Source organism: Anolis carolinensis, unplaced genomic scaffold (genome assembly GCF_035594765.1).
Source record: "Anolis carolinensis isolate JA03-04 unplaced genomic scaffold, rAnoCar3.1.pri scaffold_14, whole genome shotgun sequence".
Taxonomy (NCBI): domain Eukaryota; kingdom Metazoa; phylum Chordata; class Lepidosauria; order Squamata; family Dactyloidae; genus Anolis; species Anolis carolinensis.
This window is the reverse complement of record NW_026943825.1, coordinates 6,667,034-6,694,847: the sequence shown is the minus strand read 5'-3', so window position 1 is coordinate 6,694,847 and position 27,814 is coordinate 6,667,034. Positions and strand designations below refer to the sequence as shown.

Here is a 27,814-nt window from a genome sequence, read left to right as displayed (position 1 = left end):
TGCATATTAAAAGAGCTTTAACGGATTAGGCTCTTTCCACTCTTCTGAAGAGCAATTTAAAGAGAGTAAAGGAGGTGATTCTAATCCACGCACACTGACAATGGTGAAAATAACCTCCATTGGGTAATGCAGGATGTACAAAATCTCACACAGAAGTGTGCAAACGCTCCAATAACATTGCACTTTTAAAAAGGAGAGGACGGGAAATCCATCCCTTAATCCAGTGGTTCTCAACCTTCCTAATGCCGCAACCCCTTAATGCAGTTCCCAACCATAAAATTATTTTCGTTGCTACTTCATAACTGTCAGTTGGCCATCCTGCCTCTGGTTTCAAAGCCTCCAAAGAAGGAGCCTCCACCACAGTCCAAGACAGAGAGTTCCTTTGGCTTCTGAGACTGAAGGTATGACTTGTCCAAGATCACCCAATGGGTCTCTATGGCTGAGTGGGGATTCAGACCCTAGTCTCCAGTCCTTCAACCACTGTCCATGGTACCCAGCACTCTCCCCATCTACCTTATCATATTCAGGCATTTGCCATAAGATTCATTCTTATAGACACGAGTCGAAGAGGAGAAGCCATTGGCACGACACAAATGAGAAGGGAAAAGAAAAAGCAAGCCACAAATAGACATGCATAGGATAGGGTTGTGAATGTTTTGTTTAGTGATTAAGGTTGGCAGTTGCTGGTAAGAGCATTCTCCACTATTTTGTCTAAATCTAATAACATGCAGCAGAAACACCCATAGAGAGAGAAGCAGATGGGTGCTTTTTCCTTCTGGGAAAAATAATATTAGTAGCTTTCGTCTGATCAAGCTCTTCTGCAGCAACAACATCTGGGCGTCATCACAACACAGTTTTCCCAAGCTAAAAGAAATGCTGGGCAATTGGAGAGAAGCAGACTTTATCATCAGCGCTCTTGTTCAGGAATACACAACTAAAAGTATGAAGGTAACGACGCTCCATACAGTCATGCTGGCCACATGACCTTGGAGGTGTCTACGGATAACGCCGTCTCTTTGGCTTAGAAATGGAGATGAGCACCAACCTCCAGAGTCAGACACGACTCGACTGAATGTCAGGGGAAAACCTTTACCTTTACCCTTAGTATGAAGCATCCCATCCATCTTTGGTCATTCTACTACTTTAATGAACTGATCTGAAGTAATTACTGTATATACTCGAGTATAAGCCTAGTTTTTCAGCCCTTTATTAGGACTGAAAAAAAACCTCCTCGGCTTATACTCGGGTGAGGGTCCTGGTGTGCTTAAATTCAGATCCGCTTATACTCAAGTATGGAGCCCCGGTGGCGAAGTGTGTTAAAACACTGAGCTGCTGAACTTGCAGACCGAAAGGTCCTAGGTTCAAATCCCGGGAGCAAAGTGAGCGCCCGCTGTTAGCTCCAGCTCCTGCCAACCTAGCAGTTCAAAAACATGCCAATGTGAGTAGATCAATAGGTACCGCTCTGGCAGGAAGGTAATGGCACTCCATGCAGTCATGCCGGTCACATGACCTTGGAGGTCTCTACGGACAATGCCGGCTCTTCGGCTTAGAAATGGAGATGAGCACCAACCCCCAGAGTCAGACATGACTGGATTTAACGTTAGGGGAAACCTTTACCTTTACCTATACTCAAGTATATATAGTATATTTATTATTTTTCTCTATTATTATTGGTATTGTTACATTTATTATTTTACTCTATTAATTATTATTATTATTATTACATTTATTATTTTACTCTATTATTGTTGTTACTTTTACATTTATTTTACTCTATTTTTATTATTATTAATACAGTTATTATTTTACTGCATTTATTATTATTATTATTATTACATTTATTATTTCACTTTATTATTATTAAAAGAATACATAAGCACATTTACATTGAAGAAGATGAAAATAATGATTTAATCAGAGTTGAACAGTCATATCTTAAATTACAGTTTGATGTGAAGATTCAAAAACATTTAAACTACTGATGCCTCAATTAATTTAATTTTATTGGTATCTCGGCTTATACTGGAGTCAATGTTTTCCTAGTTTTTTTGTGGTGAAATTAGGTGCCTCGGCTTATATTCGGGTCGGCTTATATTCGAGTATATACGGTATTCAGAAATATGTTTCAGCATATGAGCAGGCTCCTTGTCCTACATATCAAGACTGAAGGAGGAAGTCCTTCTTTCAAACTATTGAAAGACTGCCACACCAGGCACTGGTCTTAGAAATAAAAGCCTACCCCAAACATTATGTTATTCGGACAGTAAACAAAGAACAACACTCAGAAGACAGGGGAATTCCAGACAGGAAACTATCAGAGCCAGCTAACAGCTCCCAACAAAAGATTCCCCCAGGCAGGAAGCAGCCAGGCTTTGAAGTTGCAAGGCTATTAAATGCTAATCAAGCTGGCCAACTGCAACATTCACGCTTGCCTCCAACAGACAAGAGTTCTTTCTTTCTCCCTCCCTGAACAGTATTCCACAAATATGTAAACCCCACTTGCCTAGTTTCCAACAGACCTCACCACCTCTCAGGATGCCTGCCATAGATGTGGGCGAAACGTCAGGAGAGAACGCTTCTGGAAAACTCACAGCAACCCTTATTTTATTACATTATGAGAACATATCATATTTTTGTAAAGTTGCAATTGCCAGTCACATTCCTGTACCATCATCACCAGAAGTCTTGTATTCCATGCCAAACTCTACTCACTCATTGTGGGTACAAGATACAAGCAGAACCAGGGTTTGCTTTGTACGAGCATTGTCTGGCTCCACCGTTGTAGTTTTAAGACACTTGTTTTTCCTGCTCTGTTTGTAAAGACCAGCATTATCTGCCTCAACCTGCGTTTGTGTGGTCTTGGGCCTGAACTACTGGCAATTCAAAACTTCAAGCTTAATTCATGCAAACTACGTGTGAGAGCAGATCCACGTTTTATCTTTCTTGGATCTCGGGAAAGCTGCTCTTTGAATTATAACTCCCAGAATTGCCCAGACAGCAAGGCCAGTGCTTGTGCTAGAAGAGATTTTGGGAGTTGTAGTCCAATAGACAGCTTTTATGAGTTCAGTACTTGGTCCATCTTTAGCTAGGAGCTTCTATGATGCGCACATATCCCTAAGTTTTATTTTGAACATCCTGCCTGTGGCTTCTAGCATTGTTGTGATCTTGCCTCCTTTCATCTTAACTGCTCAGGTTCCCCCAACATTTTTGAGACCTTGAATTTATCCCATCAAACCAAAGGCCTTTTTGTATGTAGCAAGGAAAGGGCTTTGCAAAAATCAGAGGCTAATTATCTTGCAGAGCAAGGAACCAATAGTCATATTTTCTTCTGTTTGTTTGCTATTTTAAAATCCGGGCTATCCAGCTCTTGGATGGTCTAATTGCCAAGAACTTTGTTTCACAAGCTTGAAAGAAAGTGAAATTGGGATTAGAACAAAAGGCAAAAAGCAATAATCACGCGATCAGATTTCAAAAGTGAAAGACATAGGTGGTACAGAGTAAATAATCCACTGAAGTAATGATGTGGCCTGTGTTTCTAATACAGGAGCACCGAGAGAGCCAACCAAAATGACCAGATAACACACTGCTCTGTGCAGCATGCAAAAATAGCTGGATGGCAGATAGAAGTGAATTAATGCATACCAATTGGTACTCAGGGGAATATGTCTCAGAAAATGTGTTATTTTAAACATTCAAAGTAGATTCGTTTGAAATAAATCCTATACCGTCCCTCCCCGATTTGCTCCCTATTGAATTGTGTGCGGAGAAATCTATTTGTTAGCTATACGCTTAGGATAATTCCTGGGTCACAGAGAACTAAAAGGCGGAGGAACGACGAAAATCAGGGAAATTTGTTCTGCAAAATTCAGTTCTGAGCTCTGCATTTCGAAAAACAAGCTCAGAGTGTGAGCTGGAATAAAGCTTGCAAGGAGTTTAACAGTTACTTCTTGACTCCTACTACTACTAATAGTAATAATAATAATTTTTATTTATAATCCCTCCAGTATTTTCTGCTGGTCATGGGGGTTCTGTGTGGGAAGTTTGGCGCAATTCTATCATTGGTGGGAACTATAAATCCCAGCAACTACAACTCAGTAGATTATCCGTTTGGTCCAGATCCATCACTGTTTGAGTCCACAGTGCTGTGTCTGGATGTAGGTGAACTACAGCTCCCAAACTCAAGGCCAATGCCCAGCAAACGCTTCCAGTATTTTCTGTCGGTCATGGGAATTCTGTGTGCAGAGATTGGTTCAATTCCATCATTGGTGCAATTCTGAATACTCTTTGATTGTAGGTGAACTATAAATCCCAGCAACTTCAACTCCCAAATGTCAAGGTCTATTTTCCCCAAATTACACCAGTGTCCATATTTGGGCATATTGAGTATTCGTGCCAAGTTTGGTCCAGATCCATCATTGTTTGAATCCACTGTGCTCTCTGGATGTAGGTGAACTACAACTCCCAAACTCAAGGTCAATGCCCACTAAACCCTTCCAGTGTTTTCTGTTGGCCATGGGAGTTCTGTGTGCTGAGTTTGGTTCAGTTCAACAGTTGGTGGAGTTCAGAATGCTCTTTGATTGTAGGTGAATTATAAATCCCAGCAACTACAACTCCCAAATGACAAAATCAATCCCCTCCCCAACCCCACCAGTATTCTGTCAGAGTATTTGCAGCGCAGCAGTAGTTGGATGGAGTCAGTGGAACGCAGAACGAAGAGACACCCAGAGACGTTAGTAAAACTATATACAAAGTTTTACTGTAAGCAGAAATAATCAAGACAAACAGACTTGCAGACGAACACAGGACTTGACTCTCACTCTAGGCAGACAGCACTCAACTCAGAACTGAACTGACGCAATCAGCAATGCATACACACTTGTGTCTGGACACTCCCCAGTTCCAGCCACACATCAAGGACACCACAGCTTCTTAGCAATTAACTCTTTCCAGACTATAGTACACTCTGGATGATGCAATCAGTATGCAATACAGACAAGACACAAATTTCATTTAAATACTCAATACACAAATCCCACATTAACATATTCAAATTTGGGTATATTGGATATTTGTGCCAAATTTGGTCCAGAGAATGAAAATACACCCTGCGTATCAGATATTTACATAATGATTGATAATACTAGCGAAATGACAGTTATGAAGTAGCAACGAAAGTAATTTTATGGTTGGGGGTCACCACCACATGAGGTCCAGATCCATGTGGTGGTCCAGATCCATCATTGTATTAAGGGTTTGCAGTATTAGGAAGGTTGGGAACCACTGGTCTAGATAATCAGTTCCCAGTCCTACCAGCTTTTCTATTAAAAATTTGAAGCGGGTGCTATCTTTTCCTTAGACCCCAAGATGTATTGGGTCTGACCCTGTTGCAAGCCTGATCTTGGGCTGGAGGGACTTCTCTCTGGCCAAACCTGAGAGCAGCACACCCCAGATTATTCAACAACTGTTATGGATGGCTAGAGATTGGATTTGGTAATGCTGGCAAGTGGGTGGGGGGTGTCACTGTTGAGTGATATTCCAACTTTCATTCACAGAGAACCAGAGAGAGAAAGAGCGAGAGAGAGAAACAACCCAATTCCTGCCGGAGTCTTTAATCTGCCTAATAATTCATAACACTGCTAAATCCCTGCCCACAGACTCTGGGTTCACAAGCCTTCTTTTCTCCTTTCCTTTTTCTTGCCTGCAGAAACACATGTTTAAATATTAAAATCGGCTCTTGCCTTTTTAAAGTTTCCATCAGGCTTGGCTGTGTTCAAAGGGAAGGACGTCAACTGAGCAGAAGAAGGAGGAAAAGTAAACTTGGGATATTGACTCTCTCCTGCTTTCTCAAACTCTTTTCGGGTTTTGAAAGGACCAAAGCTTCGAATAGCATACAGAACTCGAGAAAGGCCATCGTATTTTGCTGGCCACATGACGTTGGAGGTGTCTGTGGACAATGCCGGCTCTTCTGCTTAGGAATGGAGATGAGCACCAACCCCCAGAGTCGGACATGACTGGACTTAATGTCAGGGGAAAACCTTTCTATATATATAAAAGGGTAATGAAATTTCGGCCTAGGACAAAACAACAAAACTATACATCCCAGAAACACTGAACTTGGCAGCACAACCCCTCATCCATGCCTCCACGTTCATAGAACAAAAAGAAAAGAAAAATAAATTCCTAATTAGAGGGAGAGAAATAATTGTTTTTATCCAATTGCTGCCAGTTAGAAGGCTAAGCTCTGCCCACTTGGTCTCCTAGCAACCTACTCAGCCCACCCAGCCTCTCAATAATAATAATAATACAGTAGAGTTGTCAGAACCCTGCTACTAGAGCCTGGATGTGGCTCTGAGTTTCAGGGTCACTGACATTGATAAGACACCTGCGTCCCAGGACTCGGAGGAGAAACGGCTGATGGACTTGGCGGGGAATTTGCGCGGGGTTTTACTGAGCGGGAAGAGACTGTTCAAATGAGGGGGAGGGTATATAAAGGAGGGTTGGCCGGAGCCTCCCATTCTTGGCTTTTCTGATGTTCATGTTTCCTACAGTAAAAGTTCCTGGTGATACCACAAAGAGTCTCGTGTGTTCATTCAGGAGCGGCTGTGGTGAGCTGACACTAAGCCAAGAATACGGACACCATCCCGCTGTAGCGGTGAGGTGTAACATGCAAGTGGAGGATGAAGAGCTCTTGGGCGCCGGAGGAGGAAGGTCGGAAAGGGCCACTCCCGAGACGGACGCTGAGTTCCACCAGCTGGCGGCCCTGGCGTCATCCACCGCTTATGCCCAGCCAAATGGGGTAACCCAGAGGCGCGGAGTGGTGCGGGGAGATAGCACCGGAGGAGAGGAAGGTTCACCTTCCCCAGGCCCGCAAAAGATGGTGTTTCTGGAGGAGAGGATGTCGGCGATGGAGACCACCCTGGCAGTGATGTCGAGGGCGATGGAGCGCCTGGCGGTTTTGGCGGAGCCGGAGCGAGGAAGGGAACTCCGGGCTAGCTCAATGTGGGACGTGAGCATGGGAAGCAGCCAGGGCTTTGCAGACCTCCCAGCACCGAAGGGAAGGGAAATGCGAAAGGAGCCCGGTGCCCGGCCCAAGATCCAAACGAGCCTGACGCGGGTGGAGGAGAGTGACGACGAAGGGGAAAAGCCTCCGAGAATCCCGGCTACGCTCCCAACTGAGACCCTGGTGCCCCTGGCGAATGCCGGGCGTGGCACAGGACAAAGGGAAGCAGCAGCGGGGCCCACTGGCCCGCAAGGGGGCTTGCGACGGGCGGAGGATTGGGGATTGCCACCACAGGGACCCCTACCGAGACGAGAGGAACTAAGGATCGAGTTTGGGGGAGAGTCCTCTGAACTGGATTTTTTCCTGACCACGGTGAGGGGCTATATGGAGGACAATGCCCACACTTTTAGAACGGAATCCAGCCGGGTACGGGCCATTGGTGCAGTGTTGAAGAGGGGAGCGGCCAGCTGGTACGTTCAACTACACGCGCGGCGCGACCCATGTCTGGGGTCACTCCGACGCTTTATGGGGGCCCTGGAGACCCGTTTCCGAGATCCACTGGAGCAGATCCGGGCGAGGGAGGAGTTGAAGACCGTCTCCCAGGGGCAGAGGTCGGTATCTGAGTATGCGGAGGAGTTCCAATGCCTCGCTGAAAAGGTGCCGGAATGGTCTGCAGTGACAAAGATAGAACTCTTCAAAGAGGGGCTCAGGCGGGAGATCCTCTCCTGGGCGGTGCATCGTGATGAGCCTGACACACTGCGCGGATGGATTCAGCTGGCGGGGCGCATCGAGACATCGCTGGCCCAGGCGAGGAGGCACCGAGGAGGGCTACAGCAGCGGCCGCAGATGAAAGAGGGGAGCCGGAAGGAGGGATCAACCCCAGCCGGGAGGAGAACGGAGCCGACAGGGAACGTGAGCACCAGCAGGAGGGGCTGCTTCGTGTGCGGCCGTTTGGGCCACAGGGCTGCCGAGTGCTGGCAGAGAAAAGGGGAAGGCGGAGGCCCGCCCAAACCAAGAGCCGTGGCAGGGAAACGCGCCGAGGAAGAACCACCGATGAGGCACCACTCGGGGGGGTTGGTAAGTCAGGACAAAGCCATGATAGTGGTCCCCATTCAGCTGGAAAGTGGCAGCAAACAAGCAACCTGCAAAGCGTTTGTGGATTGTGGATGTTCCAGGAACATCATCTCCCCTGAATTAGCCGAGGGATTGGGATGCGAAAGAACGAACCTAGAATCCCCAATAGCTTTTTCGCAGTTGGACGGATCCACAGCATCGGGATCATTAGCTAAGTACAGTGCCGAAGATGTAAAGTGTAAGATAGGGAGTTGGGAAGGAAAGGTGTCATTTGTGATATCACAAATAGCCAGCTATAATGTTATACTAGGCATGCCATGGCTGGGGCAGGCCAACCCGCAAATCAACTGGGAGGATAAGAGCATGATCTTCAGGATGAAGTTGGAAGGAGGGAGCCAGGAAGTGGAAAGGGAGCCGGGGAAAAGGGGGGAGGAAGACTCTATCAGGATAGCAGAACTGGCAGATAAATTACCCCCAGAGTATCGGGATTTTGTGGACGTATTTGATGAGAAGGAAGCAGACAGTTTCCCACCGAAGCGGAGAGTTGAAGTGAAGATAGAGCTAGTCCCAGGAGCAGAGCTTCCTAAGGCAAAAATATACCCAATGTCGGCTAGGGAAAAGGAGGAACTGAGAAAATACATTGATAAAAACCTAGCGAGGGGTTTCATAGAGCCTTCAAATTCCCCTCTAGGGGCGCCTGTGTTGTTCAGGCGCAAAAAGGATCAAACACTGAGGCTCTGCATTGACTACAGGGGCCTGAATGCAATCAGTTCTGGAAATAAATACCCCCTACCTTTAGTGAAGGACTTGATCGCCCAGTTATCGGAGGGACAGATATTCACTAAATTGGACTTAATTGAAGCGTACCATAAATTGCAGATTAAACCAGAGGACAGGTGGAAGACGGCCTTCTCCTGTGCATTCGGATTATTCAATTATCGTGTGCTCCCTTTCGGTTTGTGCGGCGGAGGCGCCGCGTTCATGCAATTAATCAACGAAGTGTTGCATCCATTGTTGTACAAGGGAGTCTTTGTTTTTTTAGATGACATATTGTTAGTATCTCGGACTAAGGAGCAACACATAGAACTAGTCAGGGAAGTCCTGCAAAAGTTGAGAGAAGCAAAACTGTATGCGAAGCTTGCCAAGTGCGAGTTCAATAAAGACCAGATAGACTTTCTGGGGTATAGGATTTCCTCCCAGGGAGTGGCGATGGACCCTGCGAAGGTAGAAGACGTGAGGGGGTGGGAAGCCCCCAAAACACGGAAGCAGCTGCAATCCTTCCTAGGGTTCGCAAACTTCTATAGAACATTTATCAAGGACTTTGCGCGCCTCACTTTGCCATTAACGGATTTGTTAAAGACGAAAGGTAGGGGAGAAACAGCCAAAGTGAAGGCCCCAGGGGCCAAACTGACCTGGACAATAGAATGCCAGGAAGCTTTCGAAGCCCTTAAAAAGCGTTTTACTGAGGAGCCTGTCCTACAGCACCCTGATATGTCTAAAGCCTTTGTATTACATTGCGATGCGTCAGACCGGGCATATGGGGCAGTTCTGCTACAGAAAGACGAGGAGGGGAACCTGAAGCCATGTGGCTATCTGTCAAAAAAGTTTAGCGATACAGAAAAAAACTGGCCGATTTGGGAGAGAGAAGCCTTAGCGATTCTAAAAGCACTAGAGTGCTGGAGACACTTCCTGGAAGGAAGTGGAACACCGTTTGAGGTGTGGACTGACCATAGAAATTTACAGTATCTAAGATCCCCTCGTAAACTATCAGCGAAGCAAATTAGATGGGCCCAATATTTCAGCCGTTTTGATTTCAGACTCAGATTCTTCCAGGGGAAACATAACATACTCGCTGACGCTCTCTCTCGGATGCCTCAGCACGGGGGAGGAATTCAGGAATCTGAAGGGAGTATTTTTCTTGATAAGCAATGGGGCCTGGCAGTACTAACTCGAGCACAAGCGGCCAAAGAAAACAAACGTACTGCCATTTCCACGGGGGGAGGAGAAATATGGGAGGAAGAGTTGAAGCGAGCGTATGGAGTGGACAAATGGTTACAAACAAACAAAGAAAAGGGAGAATTGTGTGGGGATTTGGTGTTTGTAAATAAGAAATTGTATATTCCTGAATGTTTAAGACGAGAAATGTTAAGGAAGTACCATGATAACAAGGGTGCGGGTCATCTAGGCCCCACCAGGACTATTAAACTGTTAGCCAAACAATGCTGGTGGCCCGGAATGAGGAAAGACGCCAGGGGGTACGTCACGCAGTGTGAATTATGCGCAGAGGGAAAAACACCACCGGGGAAGCCCCAGGGGCTATTGCAGAAGGTGGTGGAGCCCATGAGGCCATGGGAATGCGTAGCCATGGATTTTGTAGGCGAACTACCCCCCAGCAGAGGCCACAGATACATTTGGACAATATTGGACCTATTCTCAAAACAGGCACACTTTGTGGCTCTGCCAAAACTTCCTTCAGCTGAAAAACTTGCTGATTTGTATGTGAAGCATGTATATCGCCTACATGGGTGTCCCGACAAGATAATTAGTGACCGGGGAGTCCAATTTACTGCAAAATTTTGGGGAAAATTCTTACAGCTGTTAGGAGCAGAAAGGAACCTGAGCTCGGCCTTTCATCCCGCGACCAACGGGGGGGTCGAACGTACCCAACAGACACTGTGCCAATTCTTAAGGATGTACACCAATTATAGACAGGATGATTGGGCGGACCTTCTACCGTTTGCTGAGATGGCTTTTAACGGGGCCGTACATTCGGCCACAGGTCGTGCCCCATTCGAAATAGTATACGGACAGGAGGTGGCACCTTTCCCCAGGCTACCCGAGTGGAAGGAAGGGGAGGGCCAGACCGACGAGGAATGGCCGGCCAAAATCAAGCAAGGGTGGCAAACCGTGGTAGAGGCATTGCGGGAAACACAAAAGAAGTACAAGCTCTTTGCGGATCGTAGGCGCCGAGAGGGGGACAAATTGGGCGAAGGAGATCTGGTTTGGCTGAGCACAAAAAACCTGAAATTGGGGTTCCCATCCAAGAAATTGGCTCCACGCTATATAGGGCCATTCAGGGTAGCAAAAAGAATAAACGAAGTGACCTATGAGCTGAGGCTACCAAAGGACCTAGGAAAGGTACACCCGGTATTCCATTGCAGCCTGTTAAAAAAGTATAAAGGAACTCTGGACAGCGGAGAACAATAGTTGTGTTTAATCTTTTCCTTCCAGGACGAAGGGGAGGAGGACGCCATGTCAGAACCCTGCTACTAGAGCCTGGATGTGGCTCTGAGTTTCAGGGTCACTGACATTGATAAGACACCTGCGTCCCAGGACTCGGAGGAGAAACGGCTGATGGACTTGGCGGGGAATTTGCGCGGGGTTTTACTGAGCGGGAAGAGACTGTTCAAATGAGGGGGAGGGTATATAAAGGAGGGTTGGCCGGAGCCTCCCATTCTTGGCTTTTCTGATGTTCATGTTTCCTACAGTAAAAGTTCCTGGTGATACCACAAAGAGTCTCGTGTGTTCATTCAGGAGCGGCTGTGGTGAGCTGACAAGAGTCTCACTTATCCAACATAAACAGGCTGGCAGAACGTTGGATAAGCGAATATGTTGGATAATAAGGAGAGATTAAGGAAAAGCCTATTACACATAAAATTAGGTTATGATTTTACAAATTAAGCACCAAAACGTCATGTTTAACAACAAATTTGACAGAAAAAGTAGTTCAATATACAGTAATGCTATGTAGTAATTACTGAATTTACGAATTTAGCACCAAAATATCATGATGTATTGAAAATATTGACTACAAAAATGCGTTGGATAATCCAGAACGTTGGATAAGCGAGTGTTGGATAAGTGAGACTCGACTGTAATAATAATAATAATAATAATAATAATAATAATAATAATAATAATAATACAATCCTATGATTAGCAGATACCCCTAAGGATCATCCAGTTCAACTTCCTTATATCATGCAGGAGGACACAATCCAACCACTCCTGACACATGGCCATCCAATATCTGCACAATAATAATACACATCGAATCATAGCATCAGACAGTTAGGAGACACCCCTAAAGGCCATCCAGTCCAACCCAATTCTACCATGCAGGAGGACACAATCCAAGCACTCCCAACAGATGGCCACCCAGCCTCTCAATACTAATACTACTACTACTACTAATAATAATAACAACAACATCCAATTCTAAGGTTTGGAGTGACCCCTAAGGATCGTCCAGATCAACTTCCTTCTACCATGCAGGAGGACACAATCCAACTACTCCTGCCAGATGGCCATCCAGTCTCAACAAGTTCTCACCAACACCACCAGACAACGCCACAGCAATGCGTGGCTGGGCACAACTAGTACCTAATAAAAGCATCACCTGAGTCCTAGCTCTAAAGCTCCAGCCGTGCCGTTATGATTTTGCACCGGCAGGATAGGACAAATGGATGGAATGGAGTGAGGTGACAGACTCCAATGGACCATCCTCACGCCACTTCATCTTGTTCCTTTCCATGATTGGAAATAAAAACAGAAGGAAGCCATATTATTAGGCCTGTAAGCCCGCCTTACCTGATCTCTCCCAACAGGGAGCATATTCTACGCAGTCACAGATAATTTGGAAACAGACAGAAATAAACTTCCATTGAACCTAGGAGATGATAGCAAAAGCACATCAGTGGGGAATCTTATTTGATTCCCTTTGATCAGGGGCAGGCGACGAAAATCAGACCTGTGATCCGATTTCCCACTCTTCGTGGATTGCACAGAATGCTAAAAATACCAGAGCAAAACCAAATCGCAAAGTCGAAATCGCCAAAAGTGATCTTTTAGATTTTTTTTAGATTTTTTTTTGGAAAAAGAAAATATGTGGTTTTCTTTTTCCAGGAGTGGTTGGATTGTGTCCTCCTGCATGGTAGAAGGAAGTTGATCTGGATGATCCTTAGGGGTCACTCCAAACCTTAGAATTGGATGTTGTTGTTATTATTATTATTAGTAGTAGTAGTAGTATTAGTATTGAGAGGCTGGGTGGCCATCTGTTGGGAGTGCTTGGATTGTGTCCTCCTGCATGGTAGAATTGGGTTGGACTGGATGGCCTTTAGGGGTGTCTCCTAACTATCTGATGCTATGATTCGATGTGTATTATTATTGTGCAGATATTGGATGGCCATGTGGTTGGATTGTGTCCTCCTGCATGATATAAGGAAGTTGTAGATGTTCTTGGCTTACCAAGAAGGTGAATTGCTGCAATCCAGAAAAGGCAACACACTCCTAAAAGTGCTTCTATGCAATTTGAGCGAAGCTCCATAAGAACACCCCGGGAATCTATTCAAAACGCTGAGGCCGATTTTACAAAATAGCAATCTAAGAAATGTAGTGCAATTGGACTGATCATTTCTTGAGGCTCCTCAGTTGAATGGCTGTCCCAACAGATCAAAACAGATCCAAAGCTAGGACAACAAATAGAAGCTAACTTTTTAATAATCAGGGCTCTGGCACGCTTTGCTCCAGTAGTTAAAAAAAGGCTAATTTGCACATCACAGGCAGATACAGAGCTATTGATAATTGTGGACTGAGGCTGATTTATAAGCAAAGGGCCCAAGAGATAAATCTAACACACAAGTGAGGACTGAGATCAGGACTGGCCCACACCATTTGGCTTTCTGAGTTAAAGATCTCGTCTCCAGTCTCTTTCATCCCTCTCATTTAATTTGCAAAAACCAAATAAACCAGTTACTGATTTGGCCTTCAGTAGTTTCCAGGAAAGCTAACGTTAAATTGTAATCTGGATCAGAAAGAACAAGCATTGCAGTAAAAATGCATTGGTTGAATTAAATCTGAGAGAACAAAGCTGATCAGAAATAACTGGGATTGATTTTTGATTACATTGGATGGTGATCAACACCATGCGGACATCTATTATTTATTACTAGCTGTGCCCAGCCACGCGTTGCTGTGGCGAAGTATGGTGGTATGGGAAATAAAGTACTGAGAAATTGGTGGTAGTTAAGGTAAAGATAATCCAGTGCAAAGCAGATAATATAAGATTACAAATGGGTTATATAGCTGTGTGGAAGGGCCTTGAGTCTACACTGCCATATAATCCAGTGCAAATCAGATAATCTGTGGAAGAGGCCTAAGTGAGGCCTAAGTCTGCCTGTCCCCTGGGCTGAGTTGGTTGCTAGGAGACAAGTGGGCAGAGATTAGCCCTCTAACTGGCAGCAATTGGATAAAAATAATTATTCCTTTCCCTTTAATTAGGACTTTATTTTTCTTTTCTTTTTATTGTATCAACCTAGAGGCGTGGATGATGGGTTGTGTTGTCAAATTTCGAGGTTGGGGGGCCTGTAGTTTTGTTGTTTTGCCCGTCGCTGTGATGCCATCACTCATTTATATATATAGATTTACTATCTTGGGTACTCGGATTATTGGAAAAAGTCAATGTTTAATTGTACAAAATGCATAAGGTTGTAGGTGAACTACTATACAATTGACATCATGCCAGGTTAAACCCAGAAAACTCCATCAGCACTTAAAGTTTGTTATGCTGGGCAAGTTTGCTCTAGATGCATCATTGGTGGGGTTCAGTATGCTCTCTGGCTGGAAGGTAAACTACAACTCCCACTATGGTGAGTCAGTCCCCTAAAACCCCTTCAGTAGGTTGAGTGAGTCATGGGGGTTCTGTGTTCCAAGTTTGGTCCCAGTCCATCATCGCTGGAGGTCACAGTTTCCCTGGTTGTGGGTAAACTACAACTCCCACTATGGTGAGTCAGTCCCCTAAAGCCCCTTCAGTAGGTTGAGTGAGTCATGGGGGTTCTGTGTTCCAAGTTTGGTCCCAGTCCATCATCGCTGGAGGTCACAGTTTCCCTGGTTGTGGGTAAACTACAACTCCCACTATGGTGAGTCAGTCCCCTAAAGCCCCTTCAGTAGGTTGAGTGAGTCATGGGGGTTCTGTGTTCCAAGTTTGGTCCCAGTCCATCATCGCTGGAGGTCACAGTTTCCCTGGTTGTGGGTAAACTACAACTCCCACTATGGTGAGTCAGTCCCCTAAAGCCCCTTCAGTAGGTTGAGTGAGTCATGGGGGTTCTGTGTTCCAAGTTTGGTCCCAGTCCATCATCGGTGGAGGTCACAGTTCCCTGGTTGTGGGTAAACTACAACTCCGAGAAAGGAAGGTCAGTTGCCCCCAAACCCCTACAGTAATCAAATTTCAGCACATCAGGTATGTGTGCCAAGTTTGGTCCAGATCCATTGGTGTTTGGGTTCAGATCCATCATTGTTTGGGTTAATAGTGTGCTCTGTATGTTGGCGAACTACAACTCCTATACATCCTTCCAAAGACCGCCAGTATTTTTTGCTAGTCATGGGGGTTCTGTGTGCGAAGTGAGTTCCAGATCCGTCATTGGTGGAGTTCAGAGTGCTCTTAGATTACAGGCGAACCATACATCCCAGAACCTACAATTCCTATAAATCATGGTGAATTTTCCCCAAACCTGTCTAGTATGCTCAGTTTCTCTGTTTATGTGCCATAGAAAAGAATAGGAAAGGATTAAGGGAGAGGAGGTGCAAATTCCACATCAATGGTGAGAATCAGAAACACTGGGATGTCTGTGGTGGAGGAAAAACAGACATTCTAGGATGAAATTGTCCTCGTATGAAGGCCTTCACTTGGGTGGTGGGCAGGATGGTGTTTATGGAGGACATTGGCAGGGCTCTTGGTCATGTTCACAGCGGTCTCTATAACTTGCAATGTCATTGGAGGGAAGGCCATTGGTGTCTCCTGAGCAGTGGGAGCTAGAGCTGTGTGTAGAGGCACAAGTTTGTCTGTGTAAGTGGACACTCCAGCCACATACACACATACATATTTTCACTTTTATTATGAGTACTAGCTGTGCCCGGCCACATGTTGCTGTGGCGAAGTATGGTGGTATGCGAAATAAAGTATTGAGGAATTGGTGGTAGTTAAGGTAAAGGGTAAAGGCTTTCCCCTGACATTAAGTCCATTATAAATGGGTTATATAGCTGTGTGGAAGGGCCTTGAGTCTACATTGCCATATAATCCAGTTAAAATCAGATAATCTGTATTTTATAGGCAGTGTGGAAGAGGCCTAACTCTGCCTGTCCCCTGGGCTGAGTGGGTTGCTAGGAGGCCAAGTGGGCAGAGCTTAGCCTTCCAACTGGCAGCAATTGGATAAAAACAATTATTCCTCTCCCTCTAATTAGGACTTTATTTTTCTTTTCTTTTTGTTGTATCAACCTAGAGGCATGGATGAGGGATTGTGTTGCCAAGTTTAGTGTTTCTGGGATGTGCAGTTTTGTTGTTTTGTCCTAGGCCGAAATTTCATTACCCTTTTATATATATAGATAGATAGATTTTCTCCAATGACCTCAAGCGCTTTTATGTGATTTTCCTCCTTCCCAGTTTATGCTCACAATGCTGTGAAGAGAGAATGATGGAGAGAGAGTGACTGGCCCAGGGTCACCCAATTAGTTCGATTATATTTTCTGTGGACTATATTTTCTCCAGGTATCCCAACTCCCAGTCCAGGAATCGAACCACAAGGCCACCTGAGCCCAGCTAATGTTGATCGAAACTGATAGAAAGTAGTTTCAGATTGTGTCTCATCAGGGCAAGATGACTCAAGATTGACCAACAGCAAGTGGGTCACCGAGCCACACAGTCATCAAAGGGCAGTCTTATAATCACTTTAATGCCACGAGCATTTGCTGCCTACTTTCCTACTTTCTTTGCATGTGTATTCTTAACAAGGTTGGAGTTGGGGATTTGACTTATTGAAAAAAGGATTTTAATTCATTGACTCATCCCAAAAGGCATTGGTGGTATGAGAACAACACAATAGATAACCAGGTTGTGTGAGTTTTCTGGGCTGTATTGCCAGGTTCCAGAAGCATTCTCTCCTGACGTTTTGCCCACAGCTATGGCAGGCATCCTTAGAGGTTGTGAGTTCGGTTGGAAATTTGGCAAGTGGGGTATATATATATATATCGGTGGAGTAATCTCCAGGGTGGGAGAAAGAACTCTTGTCTGTTGGAGGCAAGTGTGAATGATGCCATTGGCCACCTTGTTTATTTATTTATTTACAGTAGAGTCTCACTTATCCAAGCCTTACTTATCCAAGTTTCTGGATTATCCAAGCCATTTTTGCAGTCAATGTTTTCAATATATCATGATATTTTGGTGCTAAATTCATAAATACAGTACAGTAGAGTCTCACTTATCCAACACTCGCTTATCCAACATTTTGGATTATCCAACGCATTTTTGTAGTCAATGTTTTCAATACATCGTGATATTTTGGTGCTAAATTCGTAAATACAATAATTACTACATAGCATTACTGTGTATTGAACTACTTTGTCTGTCAAATTTGTTGTATAACATGATGTTTTGGTGCTTAATTTGTAAAATCATAATCTAATTTGATGTTTAATAGGCTTTTCCTTAATCCCTCCTTATTATCCAACATATTAGCTTATCCAAGCTTCTGCCGGCCCGTTTAGCTTGGATAAGTGAGACTCTACTGTATATATATATCGGTGGAATAATTTCCAGGCTGGGAGAAAGAACTCTTGTCTGTTGGAGGCAAGTGTGAATGTTGCCATTGGCTACCTTGTTTATTTATTTATTTACAGTAGAGTATCACTTATCCAAGCCTTACTTATCCAAGCTTCTGGATTATCCAAGCCATTTTTGTAGTCAATGTATCATGATATTTTGGTGCTAAATTCGTAAATACAGTAATTACAAAATAACATTACTGCGTATTGAACTACTTTTTCTGTCAAATTTGTTGTATAACATGATGTTTTGGTGCTGAATTTGTAAAATCATAACCTAATTTGATGTTTAATAGGCTTTTCCTTAATCCCTCCTTATTATCCAAGATATTTGCTTATCCAAGGTTCTTCCGGCCTGTTTAGCTTGGATAAGTGAGACTCTACTGTATTTGTACAATTGATGTTCACCATCTTGGGGCACCCTTCAACTCCCATTATCCCTGAACTATGGCCATATTGGATATGGATGATAGGAACTACAGCCTGAAATATCTGGAGAGCATCACAGAAGAGAATGTGGCTCTTGTAAATGAAAACTGAACTAGTAATTCACTCCATTGCCTCTAAGTGAAGCCAACTAGACCTGTGGCAGCCCAAGGCCTCCAGCCACACTCCCTGCGCACAGAAACAGGGCTAACCCATTTTTTCCATGTCAGGAATGACTTGAGGGCTAACCCATTAAAAGGAGCTTAATGTACTGGGTATGTGCAGTCCGCCCATCTCCCCAGAGGCTCTGAATGAGGGGCTGTGACAACATGGGGGCTTAAATGGGGCACGAGTACCTTCCCAGGGCCATAGAATACTTTAAATTCCATCCATTTCTGCACCTAGGTCACGTTTAAGAAGTCCTAATCATTATGTAAAGGTCGTAGAATCATAGAATAATAGAGTTGGAAGCCATGGAGGAAAAACACAATCAAAGTACCCCAGACAGATGGTCTTCCAGCCTCCATTTAAAAGCCTCCAAGATTGCAACTCAGTACCGTATTTCCAAAATGCCTAGATGGCATGTCCTTTGAGAAGGCAACCAAAAGGCTGGATAGATCTAGAATCAGTCTCCTACAGTTGGAAGAGACCCCAAGGGCCTTTCAATCCAACTCCCTGCCATGCAAAAAGACAGCTAGATGACAATCTGTCAAAACCTTCCTGACAGATGGCCATCCAGCCTCTGCTTAAAAACCTCCAGGTCAAGGAAATGCCATCATCATTCTTTATTATCAAAGATGATGATGGTAGTTACAGATTCTTAGAATTTGAAGGGACCCAAAGAGCCACCCAGTCCAACCCCCTTCTGTCAGGCAGGAAGACACCATCAAAGCCCTCCCCAAAAGATGGCCATCCAGCCTCTGTTTAAACATGTCCAGTTCAAGGAATCTCCAGCATCATCATTTTTACTATCGAAGATGATTATGATGATGATGGTTATAGAACCCTAGAGTTGGAATGGACCCCAATGGTCATCCAGACCAACTCCTTGTCATGCAGGAAGACACAATCAAAGCACTCCTGACAGATGGCCATCCAACCTCTGCTTCAAAACCTCCAGAGAACGAGACTCTGTAATCATCATTATAATTATCAAAGATTATTATTGGGTTGCTGTGAGTTTACCAAGCTGTATGGCCATGTTCCAAAAGCATTCTCTCCTGACATTTTGCCCACATCTATGGCAGGCATCCTCAGAGGTTGTGAGGACTGTTGGAAACTAGGCAGGTGGGGTTTATATATCTGTGGAATAATCTCCAGGGTGGGAGAAAGAAAGAACTCTTTTCTATTGGAGGCAAGTGTGAAGGTTGCCATTGGCCACCTAGATTTGCACTGAATGTCCTTACAGCTTCAAAGCCTGGCTGCTTCCTGCCTGAGGGAATCTTTCGTTGGGAGGTGTTTGCTGGCCCTGATTGTTTCTTCTCTGGAATTACCCTGTTTTTGAGTGTTGAAGTATCAGTATTTAAAAACTCTAAAATCAGGACAGTAAATAAAGAACAACACTCAGGAAGCAGGGAAATTCCAGGCTTTGAAGCTGCAAGGCCATTCAATGCTAATCAAGGTGGCCAATTGCAACATTCACACTTGCCTCCAACAGACAGGAGTTCTTTCTCCTACCCTGAATATTATTCCGCAGATATATAAACCCCACTTGCCTAGCTTCCAACAGGCCTCACAACTTCTGAGGATGCCTGTCATAAATGTTGGCGAAACTTCAGGAGAGAATGCTTCTGGAACATGGCCAGACAGCAACCCAGTTATTCCGGCCATGAAAGCCTTTGACAACACATTATTATGACGATTATTATTATAGAACCCAAGAGTTGGAAGGGACCGCAAGGGCCAGGTAGTCCAACTTAATCAAAACCTTCCTGACAGATGTCCATCCAGCCTCTGCTTCAAAACCTCCAGGGAAGGAGACTTCATCATCATCATAATTATCCAAGATGATGATGATGAAACCCTAGAACTGGAATGGACCCTGTAGGCCAGGTAGTCCAACTCCCTGCCTTGCAAGGGAACACAATCAAAGCCTTCCCGACTGATGGCCATGCAACCTCTGCTTCAAAACCTCCAGGGAAGGAGACTTTATCATCATCATCATCATCATAATTATCTATGATGATGATGATGAAACCCTAGAGCTCCAACTCCCTGCCATGCAGGAGAACACAATCAAAGCCTTCCCGACTGATGGCCATGCAACCTCTGCTTCAAAACCTCCAGGGAAGGAGACTCCATCATCATCATCATCCATAATTATCCATAATTATCCATAATTAGCCTTTGACAACACATTGTTACGATTATTATCATGAACCCTAGAGCTGGAAGAGACCCTGAGGGCCAGGTAGTCCAACTCCCTGCTATGCAGGGGAACACAATCAAAGCCTTCCCGATTGATGGCCATGCAACCTCTGCTTCCAAACCTCCAGGGAAGGAGACTCCACCACCACCACAACAATAATAATAATAACAATAATAATAATACATCACATAGTCCTAGACACTTGTGATCCAATACAACAGCCAGCATACCGATTTTGTTTGCTGTGTAGTCATCTTGCTGTTTATCAAATACAGTAATATTATTATTAATGATAATAATAATAATAATAATAACAATAATATATCACATAGACCTAGACACTTGTGATCCAATACGACAGCCAGCATACTGATCTTGTTTGCTGTGTATCAAATAATATTATTATTAATAATGATAATAATAATAATACATCACATAGTCCTAGACACTTGTGATCCAATACAACAGCCAGCATACTGCTCTTGTTTGCTGTGTATCAAATAATATTATTACACCCAGTTTTATTATATTATTTATTGTATGGTTACAAGTGTTTTATTTAATATTTGTATAGAATGTAACCAGGTCTTTTCGAGCCTGGTTGTTTGGCTTGGTACTTTGATATGGCCTAAGGGCTAATCAATAAAATGTTCTTCTTCTTCTTAAATATTATTATTATTATTATTATTATTATTATTATTATTATTATTAATAATAATAATACATCACATAGTCCTAGACACCTGTGATCCAATACAACAGCCAGCATACTGATCCTGTTTGCTGTGTATCAAATAATAATATTATTATTAATAATGATAATAATAATAATAATACATCACATAGTCCTTGACACTTGTGATCCAATATAACAGCCAGCATACTGATCTTGTTTGCTGTGTATCAAATATTATTATTATTATTAATGATAATAATAATAATAATACATCACATAGTCCTAGACACTTGTGATCCAATACAACAGCCAGCATACTGATCTTGTTTGCTGTGTATCAAATATTATTATTATTAATGATAATAATAATAACACTTCGGAAGTGTTCGACTTGTGATTTTGTGATACGAAATCCAGCATATCTATTTTGTTTGCTGTGTCATAATAAAATAATAATAATCATTAAAGATGATGGTGACTGAATGGGAGACCCAAGGAGTCACCCGATCCTGTCGCCACTTGTCTAAAGAGCTCCCAACGTGGAGCGAAAAACAAAGGGGAGGTCTTCACAAGTCTATGACGCGGGTGAAGATCATAATAAATCAAAAGCTAGACTGCTCTTGTGCGGGGAGGCTCCTTGTGCCCTGCTCTTACCTCTCTCCTCGGCATCATCTTCTTCCCCGGCGAAGAAAGAGGGTTTCAAGGATGCTGTGGTCCTTAACAGGGGAGAAGGGCCGAGGCGTTTAGGTATCCGCCGATGGCCGGCATCATCGTGGGACCATTCCTCCTCCTCCTCCTTCTCTTCTTCCCTGGCCTTTTCCTCTCCTTCTTCTTCTTTTCCCCAGGCTTCCCAAGGCGAAGGACCAGCGCCAGGGCTCCGTTGTGCAGCTGCGCCTGTGCGCTTGTGCAAAAGAAGGGCCCTTTGCAGCTTGAGGGAGGGAGGGAAGGAGGGAAGGAGGAGGAGGAAGAGGAGGAGGAAGGGGGGATTTGGGGAGGAGGCGCCATGAAGCCCTTCCTTCCTTGCAGGCGGGGAAAGAAAGACCTCCCTCTCCTCTCATACAGACTCATCCTTCCAGTCCAGAGGCAGAGCATCTTTCACAGCATCCTTCCTAATGCCGCGACCTCTTCATACCGTTCCTCATGTTGTGCTGAAGACCCAACCATAACATTATTTTCATTGCTACTCCATAACTCTCATTTTGCTCCTGTTATGAATTGTAATGTAAATATCTGATATATGCAGGATGTATTTTCATTCACTTTTTTTTTCGTGTCAGGAGCAACCGGAGTTGCTTCTGGAGTGAGACAATTGGCCGTCTGCAAGGACGTTGCCCAGGAGACGCCCGGATGTTTTGATGTTTTGCCATCCTTGTGGGAGGCTTCTCTCATGTCCCCGCATGGAGCTGGAGCTGACAGAGGGAGCTCATCCGTGCTCTCCCCGGGTGGGATTCGAACCTGGCAGCTTTCAGGTCAGCAACCCAACCTTCAAGTCACAAGGCTTTTATCCCCTAGGCTACTGGAGGGTCCTTGGAAATACAGTAGAATCTCACTTATCCAACATAAACGTGCCGGCAGAACAATCAAAGAGCATTCAGAATTGCACCAATGATGGAACTGAACACAGACCTCCCATGACCGACAGAAAATATTGGAGGGGTTTGCTGGGCATCGGCCTTGAGTTTGGGAGCTGTAGTTCACCTACATCCAGAGAGCACTGTGGACTCAAATCGTGATGGCTCTGGACCAAACTTGGCATGGATATTCAATATGCCCAAATGTGAACACTGGTGAAGTTTGGGGAAAATAGACCTTGACATTTGGAAGTTGAAGTTGCTGGGATTTATAGTTCACCTATAATCAAAGAGTATTCAGAATTGCACCAATAATGGACTTGAACACAGAACTCCAATGACCGACAGAAAATACTGGAAGGGTTTGCTGGGCATCAGCCTTGAGTTTGGGAGCTGTAGTTCGCCTACATCCAGAGAGCACTGTGGACTCAAACAGTGATGGATCTGGACCAAACTTGGCACAGATATTCAATATGCCCAAATGTAAACACTGGTGGAGTTTGGGGAAAATAGACCTTGACATTTGGGAGTTGAAGTTGCTGGGATTTATAGTTCACCTACAATCAATCACTGTGCCCCTGGTGGCACAGTGTGTTAAAGCGCTGAGCTGCTGAACTTGCGGACCAAAAGGTCCCAGGTTTGAATCCCGGAAGCAGAATGAGCGCCCACTGTTAGCCCCAGCTCCTACCAACCTAGCCGTTTGAAAACATGCAAATGTGAGTAGATCAATAGGTACTGCTCCGGCGGGAAGATAACATTGCTCCATGCAGTCTACGGCCAACGCCGGCTCTTTGGCTTAGAAATTGAGATGGGCACCAACCCCCAGAGTCGGTCACGACTGGACTTAACGTCAGGGGAAACCTTTACGTTTACTAAATAATAATAATAATAATAATAATAATAATAATAATAATAATAAATACATCAGCTCTTTGGCTTAGAAATGGAGATGAGCACCAACCCCCAGAGTCGGTCACGACTGGACTTAACGTCAGGGGAAACCTTTACCTTTACCTACAATCAAAGCAGGTAGGCTGTTAGGAATTGTGGGAGTTGAAGTCCAAAACACCTGGAGGGCCGAAGTTTGTCCATGCCTATTCTAAGGTAGTTTAGTGAGTTTGCCATGCTATATGATGTCTTTGCTTGTTGATCCGTGGCACTTTGGCCACCCTTGCGATAAGTGGGTTGCCCCACAGAGCAGCAGGCAGCTATGGGAGCATGAGCTCCAGATGATGCGCATGGAATCAGGCTGAGCAAGCATCGCTCATGGCCCTTGGCAGAGCCCGAAAAGAGCGAGCCATTTTCTTAATTTCCTTGCCAATGGGAGAAAAATCTTCAATTTATTTTTATGAAAACGTATTTGCTTGGCACATCCAAGTGCCTTCAGCGCGATGAGCAAACACGAAGTTATGCTGCCGGGGCCTGTGGGGATGTGGGGAAGGGCGTCATCATCTCCCCATTCCTGCTCCACATTCCCCTCAAAGCCAAGGGCAAGTCCCTCGCTGTTCTTCCTGCGCTGAACCCATTTGACGTCTCCAAAAGCCAGTTGATGCCAACATCAGGGCTCCTCCCTGGCTTTGCTGTGGCGAAAAGAAAAGAAACGGGGAGGTATTTTGCATTGTGTGCTCATGCCCATTATGTTGCTGTTGTCCTTAAGCCCAAATTAAATCCATTATTATGGGTAGGAATTCTTATCAGATGGAGTTTGAATCACTGTTCTCTTCCCGGGCTCTGTGCCAGGGAAAGTTGGGAAAGGCAAGTTGGTAATAATACCTGTGTCTACACTGAGTGCATCCTGGTTCTCGGCATGTTTTATTTGGCAGCAGGCTCCACTGTCTTTTGCAGGGCTGCGTATGTGTGCGATGACAGCTTCACAATGCAGCTCCAGACACTTCTGCTCAGCGATGCAAGCCTGACTAGGTTCAGGTGATTGTGCATAGGCCTGCCACAATGCACCATCACTCAAGTACGCTGAGTTAAAACCATTCTGCTAAATTAAAGTGGCAACTACTTAATTAGGCAGTGCTAAAAACTGTGCAATTATCCTTAATACAAGAATTCTTAATACAAGGAGAACATTGTGAAAGGTGCCATTTTAGAAATGGTACTCCCATTTCTTTGCATATCTAAGATGGTGGTTGCTAAAAATGGAATTGTATTCGTCGTTCTTGTAAATTTATTTGTAGATGTTTACTCATTTGATTATAGGTTTAGAACCCAGTCTTCACTTAGGGAAACCCCATGGATTTCATAGAGTTTTCTTAGGCAAGGAATACTCCGCTGAGCTGCAGAAGCTCCTATCATAAGCTCCAGCTTCTGCCAACCTAGCAGTTCGAAAACATGCAAATGTGAGTAGATCAATAGATATAGCACTGGTGGGAAGGTAATGGTGCTCTCTGCAGTCATGCCAGTGGCCACATGATCTAGGAGGTGTCTATGGACAACGCCGGCTCTTCGGCTTAGAAATGGAGATGAGCATCAACCCCCAGAGTCGGACACGACAAGGTTTAACATCAGGGGAAAACCTTTACCTTTACTTATACTGTGCTTTTTTATCCACAAAGTCTCACAACCTCTGAGGATGCCTGCCATAGTTGTGGGTGAAACGTCAGGAGAGAATGCTCCTGGAATATGGCCATACAGCCCGGAAAACTCACAGCAAATTATTATTATTATTATTATTATTATTATTATTATTATTATTATTATTTTATTATGACACAGCAAACAAGATAGATATGCTGGATTTCGTATCACAAAATCACAAGTCAAACACTTCCCAAGTGTCTTGGACTGTGTGATATATTTTTGGATGATGGGTGCAGATCCCAGTAGGGTGGACCTATGATTTGTTATTGTTCTATCCTATGCAATTCTGGGATCTGCCATTTAGAGAGTGGCATATTTATTATTATTATTATTATTATTATTATTATTATTATTATTATTATTATTATTATTATGCCACTCTCTAAATGGCAGATCCCAGAATTGCATAGGATAGAACAATAACAAATCATAGGTCCCATCTACACTGACCATTTAATGCAGTTCAAAGCTAGCTTCAAACTTTGAATGGCTAGACGACAAACTCCCACAAAAATACGTGAAGGAGAGCCTTTCATGCATATCAGTGCTCTGTGGTTTGTGTCATCGCTATCCAGGCCTCAAACTGGTTCCAAGATGTCCTATGGAATCATCTACACCGTGAAACCACTCTCTTCAAATACTATTTTGGAACGGCATTAATAATCAGTGTAGATGGGGCCATAGTGCAGTAGCGATTTGTATTATGTTGCCTATGTTTGTCCTATGTTGTTTGGGCCTCTGCCCCATGTATACCGTCCCGAGTCCCCGCGGGGAGATGGTGGCGGGGTATAAATAAAGTTTTATTATTATTATTATTAGCAGCGCACTATTAAAGCAATAGTTCCTAACTTTTTTTTTACTAGGGACCACTCTCCAACATTGGTACCAGAATGGTTACAAATCAGTTTTTGGTCAAACTTTCGATTCGGGTTGGTTATTTGGGGTGCTAATTCACAAAATTGCATTGGATAGACCACATCAACTCTAGCTTCTGATACAGAACATACGCCATTTGCTCACTCACAGAAAACCACATTTAATAATCTAGAGCTGATGTGGTCTATCCAATGCAGTTATCTGAATCAGTACCCCAAATAACCCCAGGAACAGGCCTAAAAACGAAGACACCAAGGCGCCCCCACTTCCAGGTGCCACATGGAATGGCTCCGCTCAGGGGGAGGGAGGAGGAGGAGAAGCAGCAGTCAGGAGGCTTGTTGTTGCGCTTTTCATGGGTAGTCAGCCTCTCCCCTCCCAACAGCCTCATTGCCTTGGCACCATAAGAGGGTTTTGCGAGATTAGTTGCTCTCATTGCAACGTTGTAGTAACCGTGAGGCTGTGGACCATATTTTAGTTCTTGGGGACCACTGGTGGTCCATGGACCACAGGTTGGGATCCGGGTTCATACACAGTGAAGGGTTGTGGACAACACCTTCTTGCTCCCACTTTGGCTCATCCCACATTAAGAAAAGCAACCATAGCACTCAATTGGAAATAAAAATGCAGTGTTGTACTGAACACACCCAGACCCAGAACCACACCATAAGCCAACTTCAAACCTTGGTTTCAGACCCTTCACTATTCATGAGAACCAAAAGCCTTTGTTCAATGGTATCTTTTTTAAAAAAAGACTGAGGTGACTGGAACCATTTCTATGGATGCAAAGCATTTGTGTAATTTTCTTGCTCTTGCTAAGTAATGTATCTCAATGCATTGGCACCCCACCCCCCTCTATGGATTTCTCATCCTTGACTGGCAAAAGGACAAGTGGGTGGAATCTGAGTGTTTTTTTCTGCTTGGCTTTTAAGCAAAACCCAACATTATTTTTTTCTGCAGGATGCACTGTATTTTATACAAACGCATTGTGTTCTGCCCTATGTGAATGACAAGATTTGCTCTACCGTTGGTGACTCATACCCCACAACTGTGTCATGCCCTGATGCAATACAAAGTCCAGCAATAGTATGCCTACTATCTCTCTCCCTCCTTTCCCTAGGTTGTTTAAGTTGATGCTGTGAATCCCACAAAAATACAAGGCTCGATATAAATAAAATAACTGACATTTTCTGGAGGGACGCAAACAGGTGGAAGAGAATGAGGCTGTGCCACTTTAGGCTGTGGGCAAGAAAGAGTGTCAATTTCGCCGCTTTTCTTACTTTGTTGGTTTTGTGACACACATGCCACATTCTCAAAAGCTACCGTAGATTCCATCACCTCATTCTGTTGTATAAGAAGAAGGAAAATGGAGAAAAAGTATAAGCGGAACCCGTGGCAGGAGGGAGGGAGAAGGAGCAGAGAGGGAGAAGCATCGCAGGGGGAAATCAATAATACACAATGAATCGTATATTGCAAGTTGGGGTTTACAGTGGTCCATAAATCCAGAAAAATGTGGGTATTACTACCTAAAGCCCCCGATTAGATCTCAAGGAGTTTCTTTGGAGGTCTTGCAGAATTGCTGTGTGAGGTTTCAAGATGTATTTTGACAGTCGGTATCTATATACACATGATAAAAGTGAAAA

At 44.2% G+C, this 27,814-nt stretch overlaps 3 protein-coding genes across 7 annotated transcripts in view; 2 read left to right on the top strand and 1 right to left on the bottom strand.

Moving 5' to 3' along the window:
• The window catches only part of macrod1 (mono-ADP ribosylhydrolase 1), a 336,953-nt gene that overhangs the window by 69,887 nt on the left and 239,252 nt on the right, over positions 1-27,814 (top strand). The window lies entirely within an intron of this gene.
• Positions 1-27,814, bottom strand: part of flrt1 (fibronectin leucine rich transmembrane protein 1) — a 193,730-nt gene that overhangs the window by 30,300 nt on the left and 135,616 nt on the right. The window contains exon 1 of one of the 3 annotated variants that reach the window (XM_003227964.4): positions 21,793-22,184. The exons of the other annotated variants lie outside the window; for them this stretch is intronic. The gene's annotated coding sequence lies outside the window, so the exon portion shown is untranslated. Of the gene's footprint in view, positions 1-21,792; positions 22,185-27,814 lie in introns of those variants that run through there. 3 annotated transcript variants of the gene reach the window in all.
• On the top strand, positions 6,314-11,587 carry LOC134294360 (uncharacterized). Its single transcript, XM_062965191.1, has 2 exons — positions 6,314-8,077; positions 11,306-11,587. Exons 1-2 carry the CDS (start codon positions 6,530-6,532, stop codon positions 11,345-11,347), a joined length of 1,590 nt encoding a protein of 529 aa, XP_062821261.1. The 5' UTR covers positions 6,314-6,529; the 3' UTR covers positions 11,348-11,587.

Coding starts and splice junctions, on each gene's coding strand:
- LOC134294360 (XM_062965191.1), top strand. CDS start 6,530: ATGTTCATGTTTCCTACAGTAAAAGTTCCTGGTGATACCACAAAGAGT. Junction 8,078..11,305: donor GGCACCACTCGGGGGGGTTG/GTAAGTCAGGAC, acceptor TTTTCCTTCCAG/GACGAAGGGGAGGAGGACGC.